Here is a 15,040-nt window from a genome sequence, read left to right as displayed (position 1 = left end):
AGGAAGTTCGGAAAAGGTCATTCCCCCATGAAATTTTTACTTTATATTCATTTGGAAAAAACAATTTGTGCGATGCAAACAATGAACAAGATTTAAATCCTGATAAAGTTTATAAAGTTATCCACTAAGAAAATGTACTTCATCCTTATTCGGAATGGACTCTTTGTGGTAACACGTAAATAAATTTGTCATGTTGTCATAATATTTTTAAAAAAAATCGTTCCCCAAATTATGACATTCGTTAAAAAAATCCTAATTTGATCGGTGAATAACGGGGACGAATAGGGAATTGACAAATTAAATAGAACAAATATTGGGGGAGAAGACCGGAAGAGAAAAATAATTTATCGTATGGTATGTATCACTAAAGGAATCTTATTTATTTATTATTCCTGGAAAATCTTAAAATCTGTTAGTTCTTGGCGTAATTTTTTTCTTCTTTTGTCTTATCAATAAAAAGAAAACAATTTCAATTTTGTTTATTATAAAAGATAATCGTACATTTAGTACATTATTATTATTGAAACACAAAAAATGACACAAACATAACGAGACCAATGCGTGGGGGGAATTGTACTAAAAGATAGATTGTGTGAGACTTGAGACTGTAAGACATTTAAAATTTTTTTTTTTTTTGATCGATCTCTATTATTATGTAATGTTTTCGTTTTTTTTTCTTTTAAAAAGTTCTTTTTCTATAACATTTTTATCTTATTTTAAAAATAAACAGGTTTTTTTTTTTGGTCTAAAGAGAAAAAGAAATGACAAAGGATAACAATGTAAATGTATTGTTTTAACATTTAAACCCGCCCATACAAAATAGAAAAAATAGAAAAAATAGAAAAATAGAAATATTATTAATAGGACAAGTTAATATACTTGAAATTTAAGTTGTTTGGGGGTTCAAAGTTCAATATATAATAAATATAATATCAATATAATAATAATAATAATATATATAGTTTTTTTTTACTACGCATATTTTTGGGGGGGATGGGGATTGGGGAGTTTTTTGAAATGGAAGGGGCTAAAATAAAATTGTTGTTTTTAAAATAAAAAAACTTCTTAAATTCCTAAATTCTTTACCAATGTTTACTATTAATAATTTTTTTTGTATCGTTTTTGATTTGATAAACAATTTGCATTATAAGGTTTAGTTAAAAAAAAATTGAGATTACAAGAAAAACAAGAAAAAATAACCTAAGCCACAACAACAAAACTTGATTTTTTTTTTCGTGTCCTTTCGTGAATTTGGAAATTAATAAATGATATCACAAAAAAAAAACAAATAAATAAAATAAATTTTTTTTTTAGTATTATTTTTTTGATATGATACAATATTTGGTATAAGTAAAATATTTATAATACACACGAGTCATTAGCCATGATGCCACGTTTTTTTTGAATTTTCAAAATTTTCAAAAAAAAAAAAATTTTTTTTTTTTTGCATATTTGTTTACGGAAAAAATACAAAATACATACATACATTTTTTTTTAATCCAAAACGGAATATAAAGTTTATGAATAATTTTTATTGAATTTCTCTGATGCGATGCAATTTTTGCTTATGTTTTGCCCACAAAAAAACAACGAGAACATAACCAGACACAAACACGTTCTGCTTAGAAAATAAAATACCCCGGGTCTTTTGATGTGGGGGTTAAACGGTATGTAGGGGGTGTGAAGTTTTTTGTTACATGTTGATTATAAATTTTTTTTTTTTTGGGCTGTAAAAATTCAATTTTTAATTCAGGGCGAAATTATATTATGTCATGTGATTTATTAAGTTGAAAAATTTTTTCTTTTTTTTTGAATAATTAATTAGAAAGGGGTAATAAAGGTAAATAAACGGTCAAAATTGTGGCGAATTTATTCTTTTCAGCCTGATACTTATTACAGTTACATAATATACCAAAGTAGCCTGTCATCACATGATAATTATGATTGATGTATTTTTTTTTGGAATTATTAGTTCTAAAAAGTTTATGCGGCTTGAGTGGATCATTACATTATTAATGGGATGAGTTCATAGACTGTAATAGACAGGCATAGACAGGCCGAAACAGGTAACATATAATCAATTAATAATTATGGTACGTGTTGGCATAGTATTTCCGATTTTAAAATATTCACATTTTATTTCTGTCTATTCCAACATATAGTGGACCATCCAGACATATTCGACTTATAATTATATAATTATGGTATACGTTAATCAAAACTGGTATAATAGGAATATGATTTCTAATTTTAAATATAAAGAATTGCTTGAATTTCTTTATATTTATTCTACTATTTATTTCAACATAGTGGACATGTTTGCATGACGTAGCAATCTAACAATCAAACCCGGTATAAATTTCTTTTATTCCAACATATCCAGTCATGTTGGAAATCTACCGGTATGATAGGAATATAATATATGAAGAATTGCTTGAATTTCTTTATATTTATTCTATTTATTTCGGCATAGTAGACCATCCAGATGCATGTTTGCATGACGTAGAAATCTACTGGTATAAAATTCTTTTATATTCTATTTATTCCAATATATCCAGCCATGGTACATGTATAACATGGTATTTCCAATTTTAAGCGAATTTCTTTTATATTTATTTTTATTCTGTCTATTCCAAATTTCCAATATAGTTCCACATTACCGTTATAAGGATATCCCTTTATTTTATTAAACTAATTGTATGTTTATCCATGCACTAGCCATTTTTTTTAATTTCAATTATTAGTCTTATACAGTAGTTGCCACCGTGTAGTATCTACCTAATTGATAATCACGCGTCCAAAGATCTGAAATTATTTACGCGACTAATATTCGTTGTATCTCGTGAAAATACTATTTTCTGACTAAAGATCAGCTGTAAATGCATGGAATCCATCTTTGGATTAATAGAATGGATAAATTCAGTTGGCAAATCCCCAATTGGCTCCAATTATGCAATATGCTTATATGCATCAACTCTAAATGAACCCCGATAAAAACCCTTTCATACTTCATATATAAGTAATGGATATTCCACGATTCCCCGTCGAATGACTCATTTCACATCACGTAAACTATTGATAGTATAATAAAATATATGTATTCCAATATATTTAAAATTTTGAACGCTCTATATTAATCTATTCATTATTATTTCAATCATGGTAAAAAGTTTTCCCTATACTTTTTTCAAATTTATTCAGCTCATTTTCGGTATCATTCATAATAATTTAACCAATTTAATCAGAAGAAAATTCAGGTTTATTAATAATATATACATACAGTATATATACATATATATTTTTTAAATATATTGATAAATTAATTATTTAATATCAACTTATTCAGAATTTTAGAGTCTTAGCGCACTAATTAATCAAATTATTTAAATTATTTAAATTTTAGAGTCTTACCGCACTGAAATTATTTTGAAATTTTTACCGCATTGAGAATTAATTAGTTTTTACCGCACTTCAAATTATTTGAAATTTCTTTTTTAGAGTTTTTACCCCAATTAAGCATTAATTCGAAATTTCTTTTTTTACCGCACTACCGTGTTAAGCATTTTACCGCGCTAAAGCATTTTACCGCAATCTGAACTAAAACTTCAATCTGAATTTCACCGCACAAAGCATCTATCTTAACTTCCCGCACTAAGCACTAATCTGAATTTTACCGCGCTAAGTATCAATCTGAGTTTTATCGCACTAAGCATTAATCTGAATTTTACCGCGCTAAGTATTAATCTGAATTTTACCGCGCTAAGTATTAATCTGAATTTTACCGCGCTAAGTATCAATCTGAGTTTTACCGCGCTAAGCATTAATCTGAATTTTACCGCGCTAAGTATTAATCTGAATTTTACCGCGCTAAGCATTAATCTGACGACAAACATTTTTATACTTATTATACTACGTAAAATTTTATTTTTAAAACAATGGTAAAATTTTTTTTTCTTATGTAATATTAAAATTACTATAATTAACCTAATTAACCATCATATTTTTAATAATTATACTAATCTGGTAATAACTGATAAGTGATAACGATCAGTTTACTCGTGAAAATAGTCAAAAAAAAAAAAAATTTTTTTTTCTTAACATGAATGAAACCTAATATATATTTAATTAATTGATGTCGTAATTTTAATTTTACCATGATTGTTTGTATATATATGCCGGATCAAAAACAATGATTGTTTACGTTAAATGCATCAAAGACATTTTTTTTTTTTTTTCTCTCGAAAATCAGAGATTTTACGATGAAAAAGAAATGCAATCGGTATAATACACATGCATTTACTTACGAACATTGATAGCCTGAGAATATTTTTGCATTTTGAATATTATTCAAAAAAAAAAAAAAAAAAAGTGTAAGAACATGTGTTTATTTTAATGGAAATCGTAAGGTATGTTTGCCCCCCTGAAAATCAAATGAATTTATCATAACGATATCTGTATCTTATAATCTTAATTATCTTTTTTTTTCCCTATTATTCGATCAAGGTATTAACTCTCAAGCACAACATTTCTTACATGGAATATCATACTAATGATAATTTCATAGTGATAAATTCCATAGTTCAGATCATCCTTGCAGCATTATTTTAACCAATGAAGGAGGTTTTACTATTAGTCGATAAACAAATGGCGTGTGAAATCGTACGGATGCCTCCTTCCGAAATAATCTGTGGTCACAACATATCTAAAGATATTTAAACAATGATTTTTATAACAATGGATCTTTTTTTTCTTTTCATAAGGTATCTTTGATGAAAATATTATTTTGAAAATTCGAAAAAATTGTATTAAAAAAATTATAATAATATTATAATAATATTATAATAATAACGTTATAATAAATTATTAATAATTAATTATTAATTATTAATAATGTCAACGAAAAGTTCAAATAAACATAATTTTCCTTCATTACCTTCTGAAACAATTTATGAAATATTCAAACATATTCAACATGAACCTACATTATTTTCATGTTTATTCGTAAATAGAGCTTGGTGTAGAAAAATCGTACCAATCTTATGGGCAAGACCTAAACCTCCTATATATAAAGAACGAGCATCAAGAAGTCTTATAGAAACTTATGTATCTTGTTTTGATGATGAAGAAAAATCTATATTATTTGCTGAAGAAGATTTATCACAAATGGATCGTTTAAAAAGTCCTTTATTTGAATATGCTGTCTTTTTGAAAGAATTAAATTATCCTTTACTTCGTTTGGCTGTTAGAAATTGTTATAGAAATTTAGGTGATAAAGAATTTAGTAAAAGAATTAAACCAACAAAACCTGAAGTTGAAGTGAATCCTAATCGTCAAATTACGATAATGAAAGCTCTTTGTAATTTATTTATGAGAATGTCTCGTTTAGAATCTTTAGTATTAGATTCTTATGATGATATACCTAATGTACCTTTATTTACTAGAGGTAATTGTTTTAGTAATTTAATTAATTTAAAAATTTATTGGACAAATTTTGCTTCTAATATGTCGAATTTTATTAAAAAATTACCTCAAATTTGTACTGGAATACGTGATTTATCAATTGAATTCGATCTTGATGGTAATATTGAAGCTGAAAATATTGCTAATATTATTAAATCTCAACAAAGTTTGAATACTTTTGGACTTAGTGGATCTCATAATCAAGTAATTCCTATCTTATCCGCTTTAGAAAGTCAAGTAGAATCTCTTACTAGTATAAAATTTTCAAGAATTAATTATCAATGGCAATCTTTAGATATTCTTGGAAAATGTTCAAATTTGAAATCTCTTGATATAGTATCATCTTTATGTCCTGTATCTCGTGAAGTTCCTGATGATTCATCTATTGTTGCCAATGGTTCTTCTTTCAATCTTCGTACTTTAAAATTATTAAATCAATCTCCAAAATTGTCTGCTCAATTAATTAGAATGGGTGGAAGTTCTTTAAGAAGTTTATCATTAAATACTGTAACATCTGAAATTGTTAGTTCAATATTAAGATCTGGAACTCGTATAACTCGTCTTTCTTTAGATATATCTGAAACTCCTCAATTAGATTTTTCTCAACATTTAAGAATTATTGGTGGTTTAAAAATATTAAGATATTTACATCTTACTTCTTCAACACCAAGTGATATAAATAATCTTTTATCAGCTATGATAACAGTATTACCAAATACTTTACGTCATTTAAATATAGAACAAGAATTTTCTTTACGTCATTTGGGAACATTCTTGGATTCTTGTAAAGTTCCTTTAGAAGAATTAACTTTATTCCCTAATATGTCTATTGATACAGGATATCTTACAGAAATTATTGGTTATGTTAAAGATAAATCATCTTTAAAATTTTTATACCTTAATTTATCTTGGGAATCTGGTTTGGTGAATAAAATATTTACTAAAGAAATAGATGATGAAGTACAAAAATATCTTTTTACTGTTGATTTAGATAAATTAAGAGGTGAAGAAATATGAAAATAATGAAGAAAGGTGAGAAAATGAGATGATATATAGAAGAAGGTCTAAAGAAATTGAGGAAGAGATGAGAGAAAGATGAAAGAATTTTGGATCAAAGAAGATTTGATGAAAAGGAACGTGATAAAAGATATAGTGATTTTTTATTTTTCTTTTTGTGACTTTAGTTATGAACCTTTTCATACTGTTGTAAATATATTTGTAAAATAATTCAAAAAAAAAAAAAAAAGATTTTCGTTTAAAATGTACATTATTTTTTTTATTTATTTATTTATCTTTATTTATTTGGGCAGATTTTTGTAGAAATTTTTTTTGGTTTTTTTTTTTTTAGGTTTCTTTATTCTTCGTGTGTTTGTATATATTTTTGAAAATATTGAAATAAAAAAAAATTTTCCCATTTTTATTTGAGATATACCCATGTTGTCTGCGTATATTCATTCATTCATGTTTGATATGGTTAGTTTCAACATATTTTTTTAAGTGTCACGATTTTTATCAAAATCGTTCAGAAAGTTTAGTATGGCAACAAGTGCGCGCATGAAATTCTTTGCCGACAAATATGAAATCTTTGTGCGCGCGTGAAATTCTTTCACCAAGATAAAAGAAACTATACATGTTGCCGAAACTTTTTTTCAATTTCGGCCGCATTTCGGCTCCAAAATATAGCTACTTGTAGATATATCAATAAATTTTTTTAAACCTCAGATAATTTGGGCCAGATCTGCAGCAACTTTTAGCAGACTTCAGAAAATTTCGGCATAATCTGTAATAATTTCGAATCGGACTTTAAAGTTTTGGCCATATATTAAATATAGGTTGTCCGAAATTCCAGAGCCCTGCCGAAATTATGTAAGTTGGTCGAAATTCCTCAAAAGTTCTTTCATAGGTTCTTCAGACCCGGATTAACCTATTTGAAGCCTAATTTCAGCCAGATCTATGAAATCAGATGATTTTGCTTTGAAGAGTTTGTCATGTGGGCGAAATAGCCGAAATATTTCGGCAACATGTATAAAAGAAACCATTCGCGATCATACAGTTTAGCAACATGCACATCATACCGCATACGCGTATACAAATCCTGGAATGAACGAAAATTTTATTATTTTCAATTAATGCTATAGATAATATTACGGGCAAATCTTTTGAACAAATATGATTAGAGTAACAGGAGTAACAGGGCCAAATGTTCGAATTAGTGTTTCAATTTGGTCTCTTTTTCTGGTAATATGTACTATCTCTAAAGCCTTCCTATTGTCTGGACACGAAATTATGAGCGGACAGCGTAACTTCGATTTTTCTCTTGCCAATTTTTCCTTTTTTCCATCACATAATTTATTAATACCTTTTGGTGTAAAATTTATACGTAAATTCGAATTTTAAACGTGATAGTATGTATACGGTGAGTCAGTAACTATTCGTGAATAAATCATAAAATTAATACCATTAATGATTAATCTATGCCTTAGATGATCTAAATTTCTTTTAACCCTCCACTTATAATTATATCAACTTTATTTTTTTTGGAGAATTTTGGTTAAAATCTAGTATTTCATCCCCTGCATTATAGCTACGATACATTCGACTCCCATTCTTATAAATAAAATTACATTTCTACCCAATTAAATGGCATTGAATATATCATTTTGCATAAGCTAAAATACTATTTTATATAATCATTAACTCAATATATTATGAAAAACTTATCCAAGCTATTTATCAAAACTGCCAAACCTTAGTCCGTCCAAACCCTAGTCCGTAGAATATTATTTAATTTTTCAGTATTCCATGGAATGAACAATGTTTTAAACCTCCAATTTTAGTTATAAAAAGTTGATTTTGATTTTGGTATGCCGGGTACGTTACACGTAATGTAATTGCATTCTTAAATATAAGTAATAAAAAGATTCTTGTATTAGTATAATACAGTTTGATGATGTTTGAATTTTCTATTTACTATTGAATATCCTTCTCTTTCTTGGTTAAATCAGAAATTACGGCAGGGAGCCCAAGAATCAATTATGTAGAATGTACGCTTAACAGGCCGTTCCCAATAAATTAGAGATTCCGGCAGTTATTTTAACATTAGGTTCTTTTTTTTTCTGCATTGTTAAATCGCATTGTTTACATTATTTAGTTCAAGGCCAATTCAAAATGCAGGTATTATTGTAGTGTGAAATCTAGAATAAACAAAATAGTAAGTTAAAAAGAAATATACATCTTTATAATTAATACAATTAAAACTTACTTATACACAGTGATGTGCATTTATACTTCCAATAGTTTAAAAATTTGGTTGGAAGCTTCCAATCCAAAGTTTTATTAGAAAATTATGCTTCCAATCTTCCGAGAGTACATCACTGCTTATACACAATTGTAGTTTTGGCATTTTCGTATCTTCCCACCTAATTAATTTATGTACTATATGTTGTCTATAGTGTTTAATCCAATAAGCGATGTTGGTACAAGCGGCCGTAAATAACCTTCATTTAAACTTAAATTTTGATAAATAATTAAATGACTTTTAAAAAAATTAAGTAGGAGAATTTGCATTTTCGATTGATATAAAAATGTTCCAAAACAATTAACTAAGAGTTTGTATTGGAAATCAATTATACTCTACATATCCATTCAAACTGCCTCATAAATAATAACATCTAAATTCATCTCATTTATATTTTTTTTTTTTGCAAGTCTAGCCCTTTTCCAAAAATTATTCTATATGTAGCTTTTAACTATAACCTGCACTCTAATCAAGATGTGCTAAAGATGACTTTGAATTGTGCATTCGAATATACCTATTGATGAATAGGCAACATTTGAGTTGTTTTTAATACAGCGTAAAAATAATCTATTTCTCTATAGATGTATTTGTCTACAAACTACCAACTCTCTTTCAAAATTCCTTTCTGAGTTTTCGGGCCAATAATACCAAACATTGGTCAAAGATCTATAAGATTTCTTGCCCAACGAACATTCCTAATTAACAGAAGATTTTAGTTATTTGATGCACTGAAGGAAATATTTCAATCAAGAATTGAAGAATAATGCCATCAATGAAGAAAGTAGCGGAGATAAAGGAAGTGATATAGATCAAGTAGGTAAAGAAGAAAATGTACTTTGAATACAACGACCAATTAACCAATATTTGCTTTTCATGAAATTTAACGTAAAATTTTGTATATCTTTATACAAAATAATCGTAAAATTGTCAAATATTGATCGAAAAATTATACACAATTTCTATCTCCCCATTTAAACTACTATCGAAACTTATAAACACTATCATATCTTTCTGCATATATAAACCACCACAAAGAGACAATTAATAAATATCCATGAAAGTCACAGATATGTTCAAGTTGACATTCTTAAACCATATATTAGCCAAATGTGACAATGAGTTTTCTTTTCAATTCTACCTAGGTATGTTTCTTAACTTTGGTCTATAATGCTTCTTTTTCTTGCAAATAAAGCGTTGGCAATTTTGCAATCAACTTTCGCTCGCTTGAATCGGTCTAATTCATGCCCCGAGACTGTATGCTTTTCTCCCTGAAGAAATTTCAACGTCATCAAAATTTGCTCTTTATCGAAGTTTGAAAAAAAAAGAGCGGTTCCTTTTCAAATAAGAGTTCGAGAACGCGAGAAAACTTGAGCGTAACGTTTTCACGAGTCAATTTAACGTAATTTCACGGTCACGTGTTAGAACAAGAATTTGATTATTACTGAAAATATCAATACTACTGAAAATAATTTGCTTATAGAATCCTATGTTAAACTTAAATATCTCAAATATATTTTCACATATTCCTAATGACGCTTTCCAGCGTAAGCTTAAATCCTAATTGATTGAATACTTTGATTTTTAATCCAGTTAATTTCCCATCAAAAAATCTGTTCATTAAGGTCTGACTGTCTGAGGCGACCATGAACACCATTCAAGATTAGTTGTTGGAAGAATTCCCGTTAATATGAATTCAAGCAGGAATACAATTTGGGACTGGTCGACTCAGCATCTAAGAACCCTCCCTAGGGATGAAACTGGAGCATTTGCAACTTTCCATTGTTTTTTTAAAAAAAATTTTTTCGTTATTTACTTTATTTGATCCTTGTGTACAAAAAATTTCAATATAACATACAATTATTAACTTCACTAAACTGTAATAAATTTTCTTTTGTGTTAAAAATATCATTATACGGCGAGTTAAGGAGGATTGGGAAAATAATTCGTAATTTTTTCAGATTCTTTAACATTATCTACTTTCTTTTTCTTAGATGTTTGTTTCTTTGGTGTGGATCTTAATGACTTTTTAAGTGCCCTTGTAGGTGATGATGGTTTTGATAAGGACTCTTCCATATTATTAGTCGTTTCATCATCTGATGTATGAGAAGAACGTTTTGCCGGAATAATTGACCCATCGTTCTCATCTTCATTTGTCTCTTGTTTCTTTTTGAAAAAGTTGGCAATACTATTCTTTGATCTTTTTATATCAAGAGGAATAATTAAATCTGGAGAATTATTGCTAACTTTTCCAACATCATCAGAGACAGGGTAACTAATAATAAAGATGTTATTGATTTAATTCGCATAATGTTGAACATAATCAATATATTGATTCGGCACTTACAATTCTAGTTCACCTGTAAATGGGGTTAAAAGCCTAGCCAATTCGGGACTCCAAGGAGTTCGAGGATCTAACCATGTAGACAATTCTTCTGAGCCATTTTCTAAAACTACTGGCATTCTATCATGCAAAAATTCAATCGAAGTTGATGACGATGTCGTAGTAATGATAGTATAAGTATAAAGTGTGGTCTCTTCATCTGTTGTGATTTTTTAAAATAATAATGAATTAAATTAAGTATAATTTGATAAAAGATTGATATAAAAAAAAAAATTTTTTTTTTACCTTCAAACTTTACAGAATCATACAATCCAGCAAATAAAAATAAATTTCCATCCTTTCTTTTGATGAAATAAGGAATCCTCTGTTTTCCTTTTTTTAGCCATTCATAAAATCTAGACAAAATCAAAATTAATTTACTTAAAGCAAAAAAAAAAATATATTTCACATTACTATATATAACAAATGTAATACCCATCAGCAATTACAATACAACGTTTTCTATTCTTCATAGAATTAAATACGGATTTATTATCTGTTAAAGAGTCATCACGACAATTGATTATCAGCTTAGAATATTCAGGTTTTGTCTTTGTCCAAGAAGGGATTAAACCCCATCTCTAGATTATTGATTTTTTGAATTAATTTTTTTTTTAAACAAAAAAAGGCTAACAATAAAATAAATACCATTGTATGAAGAATTGTCTCACGTGAATCATAATCGACGCGAACAACAGGTTGAAAATGACAAGGAGCAACATTGTATCTATTTAAATTTATTTGAATTTCTTCAAATTTAGAAAATGTTATCAAAAATTGACTAAAAATGGGGAATCATAAATCGAAATGATAATAACTTACGAAGACCGATACTTTTCTTCATCAATCCACTTGGTAAACTTTAAATTTGATCTTTCGAGAGATTGCCGCAACGGATCCGGTCTCTATATCATTTTATTAGAATTATTATAACTATTTTGAACTTCATAATAAATAAAAAAAAAAGGACTTACTGAATATACAATATATCTTCCACACATTTTTGCTTTTTCGAAGATAAAACATTTCGAAAAAAGAAAAATCTTTGAAAAATAAATAAATTTGGATTAGTAATAAATTTCTCAGATCGACAAATTACATTACTGTAAATCAGTCAATCAGATCCACAAACCTTAATCTAAATTCTTTTGACTTTGACGCTCAATGTTAAAATTATCTAATTTTATTGGTGGAGAATTTGCTTCTCTCGAAGAAAATTTATATATTGATAATTATGATCCTTCAATAGGAAAAGTTTATGCACAAATTCCAGACTCTTCAGAACATGAAATTAATTTGGCAGTCGAAGCAGCCCAAAAAGCTTTTCATACATGGTCAAAGACGCCATGCTCAACAAGAGCTCAAATAATGTACAGAATAGCTGATATTCTTGAATCAAAATTGGATGAATTCGCTATGGCAGAATCTAAAGATCAAGGAAAAACTTTGGAATTTGCAAAGAATGTCGATATTCCTAGGTCAATATATAATTTTAGATATTTTGCTGGACATATATTACATATGGAAGAAAAAGCTACTGTTATGGATAATGGATATTTGAATTATGTTCAAAGATCTCCTTTAGGTGTTGCTGGGTTAATTTCCCCGGTAGGTTTGATTTAAGCTCGTAAAACAATTCCTTTTAAAAGCATACAGAATTAATGTTTATCTATATTTAATGGTTTTTGTTAATAGTGGAATTTGTAAGTATTATCTACATTTAATTATGTATCATGTATATGCTTGTTAATATATTTTTGATTGATTTGTAGACCTTTGTATCTTTTAACTTGGAAAATTGCTCCTTGTATTGCAGGTGATGAATATTATTTTATTTTATTTTGCCTCGTCTTATTTATTATTTTAAATTATTTTTTTTTTGTAGCTGGTTGTACCTGTGTAGCCAAACCTAGTGAATTTACTAGCGTGACTGCATACAGTAAGAAATTAAAATTATGAAATTTTTATTGATTTTATTTTAATTTATGATATTTATTATTTTCTTCAAAAAGTGCTTTGTGATATTTTCAAACAAGCTGGTTTGCCTGAGGGTGTAGTCAACATGGTATTTGGCAAAGGTAAGCGTTACTTGAACATTCAATTAACTTTTGTAAGTCTGATTTAATAACTATAAATCCTATTTATCAGGACCAAAAGCCGGACAGGCGCTCGTGTCTCATCCTAAAGTACCGTTGATTTCCTTCACTGGCGGTAATTGAAATTGCTCAATTGTGTAAACCATTTTAGATAAGATAATAATATTTATCATAATTCAGGGACGGTAACAGGGAAAAAATTGAATGAAACTTGTGCACCATTATTCAAGAAGGTTTCTTTGGAACTAGGTATTTATTTTGCAAAATACATTTTAGCTGCAAAACATATGCATCATTTTTTTTCTTAAAAAATTATATATATTTATTTATAGGCGGAAAGAATGCTAATATAATATTTGAAGATTGCGATTTTGAAAAAGCAGTTGACACAAGCATAAGAGCCGCATTTTCTAATCAAGGAGAGGTAATGATTAAATCATTCACAAATTTAAAAAATTATCTTGATAATTAGTACTTCTGAATTTTATAGATATGTTTATGTGGATCACGAATATTTGTTCAAAAATCAATTTATAAAAAGTTTCTAGAATCTTTTGTTCCAAAAGTACGTCAATTAGTTGTTGGGGATCCAAGAGATCCTAAAACTAAAGTTGGTGCATTGATTAGCAAACAACATATGGAAAAGGTCCTTGGATATATTGAATTAGCGAAGCAAGAAGGTGGTGTAATTGAATGCGGAGGGGAAAGGAAACAACTTGATGGAGAATTTAGCGATGGGTACTTTGTTGAACCTACTGTAATCACAAAGTGAGTAAAAACGAGATATGAAAATTAAAGTAAATTAAAAACTTATGGATTTTTTGTTATTTAGCATCAAGCCATCTTGTAGGGTTGCACAGGAAGAAATTTTTGGGCCAGTAAGCTTAAAATTTGGTTTATAAAATATTTTAATAAATCGTTAAGATTTAAGATTTATAAAAAATGGATTTATATTGTACCTAGGTTGTTACTGTACACCCATTTGAAACTGAAGAGGAAGCAATCGATTTAGCCAATAATAATCAGTACGGCCTAAGTTGTTCTGTCTGGAGTGAAAATGGAAAGCGTGCACGTAGAGTTGCAGAATCTATTCAAGTTGGATATGTTTGGGTTAATTGTTGGATGGTTAGAGATTTAAGAGTACCTTTCGGAGGGGTGAAACAAAGCGGTACGTATTTTAATTCATGGATATCACGAGATATAATTAATTTCGTACTTAAGTAATCCACCTTTTTCGATTAGGTATTGGAAGAGAAGGTGGTGAATATAGTATGAATTTTTTCACAGAACAGAAATCTATTTGTTTGGCAAATTAATTTTTAGTTGGTATATGCTTTCCATTAAAACAATAATTGCTGTTTCAGATAAGAAATTGATAGAGTTGCATTCACATTATTAAACCTTTTATCTATTAAATTGCTAGTTTGTAAATAGATTTCTAAAACGTATAATTACATAAATAATTCTATCAAGATATAAAAAGACTTGCAATAACCTTATACTCTAAAATGTTCTTGAAAATTACCAAATATAAAATGTTCTTGCCGTTTTATTTTACTACTTTAACACGCGGAAATAAATAGAAAAAAAATAAATTTCAGCAATAAATTTGAATCTAATAAAACCAGCATATCTAAAAGAATATAATATCGAAAAAAAATTTATTATCTAATAATTATAAAATAAGTGAATATTAATTATTTAATTTACTTTAGGATTTCAAGCGAAGCTTCTAATGTTTTGTTAGGCCTCTATTTAGAAAGCCGTAAAGGAAATTTGTGATTTAAGCAATTAATACATAAACTT

The 15,040-nt window shown here is 27.9% G+C and overlaps 3 protein-coding genes across 3 annotated transcripts; 2 read left to right on the top strand and 1 right to left on the bottom strand.

The window, feature by feature from the left end:
• Nucleotides 1–4,757: 4,757 nt before the first annotated feature.
• OCT59_023221 (uncharacterized protein) lies at nt 4,758–6,693 on the top strand. The gene has a single exon (XM_025313808.2). The coding sequence runs from the start codon at nt 4,891–4,893 to the stop codon at nt 6,475–6,477; it is 1,587 nt and encodes a 528-aa protein (XP_025186538.1). The 5' UTR covers nt 4,758–4,890; the 3' UTR covers nt 6,478–6,693.
• Nucleotides 6,694–10,545: 3,852 nt separating this feature from the next.
• On the bottom strand, nt 10,546–12,157 carry OCT59_023220 (uncharacterized protein). The gene is made up of 7 exons (XM_025313809.2): nt 12,113–12,157; nt 11,961–12,043; nt 11,787–11,865; nt 11,574–11,719; nt 11,385–11,494; nt 11,103–11,298; nt 10,546–11,030 (listed from the first exon to the last, which is right to left on the bottom strand). Exons 1-7 carry the CDS (start codon nt 12,137–12,139, stop codon nt 10,679–10,681), a joined length of 993 nt encoding a protein of 330 aa, XP_025186539.1. The 5' UTR covers nt 12,140–12,157; the 3' UTR covers nt 10,546–10,678.
• Nucleotides 12,158–12,302: 145 nt separating this feature from the next.
• OCT59_023219 (uncharacterized protein) lies at nt 12,303–14,723 on the top strand (the record flags this gene model as incomplete). Its single annotated transcript, XM_025313810.2, has 12 exons — nt 12,303–12,746; nt 12,834–12,841; nt 12,911–12,954; nt 13,024–13,077; nt 13,151–13,216; nt 13,287–13,349; nt 13,415–13,483; nt 13,567–13,658; nt 13,725–14,002; nt 14,067–14,112; nt 14,198–14,402; nt 14,477–14,723. 12 exons carry the CDS (start codon nt 12,303–12,305, stop codon nt 14,548–14,550), a joined length of 1,443 nt encoding a protein of 480 aa, XP_025186540.1. The 3' UTR covers nt 14,551–14,723.
• Nucleotides 14,724–15,040: the final 317 nt, after the last annotated feature.

This window comes from Rhizophagus irregularis, chromosome 32 (assembly GCF_026210795.1).
Source record: "Rhizophagus irregularis chromosome 32, complete sequence".
Lineage (NCBI taxonomy): Eukaryota > Fungi > Glomeromycota > Glomeromycetes > Glomerales > Glomeraceae > Rhizophagus > Rhizophagus irregularis.
The sequence above is the reverse complement of the archived record's forward strand: the minus strand, read 5'-3'. Positions and strand labels throughout refer to the sequence as shown.

What these genes read in the sequence shown, in the direction of transcription:
- OCT59_023220 (XM_025313809.2), bottom strand. Translation starts at nt 12,139, where the DNA reads ATGTGTGGAAGATATATTGTATATTCA. An exon ending in GAAGATATATTGTATATTCA is followed by an intron (nt 12,044 to 12,112) that starts GTAAGTCCTTTT and finishes AAAATGATATAG; the next exon opens with AGACCGGATCCGTTGCGGCA. An exon ending in AGACAATTCTTCATACAATG is followed by an intron (nt 11,720 to 11,786) that starts GTATTTATTTTA and finishes TCAATAATCTAG; the next exon opens with AGATGGGGTTTAATCCCTTC.
- OCT59_023221 (XM_025313808.2), top strand. Translation starts at nt 4,891, where the DNA reads ATGTCAACGAAAAGTTCAAATAAACATAATTTTCCTTCATTACCTTCT.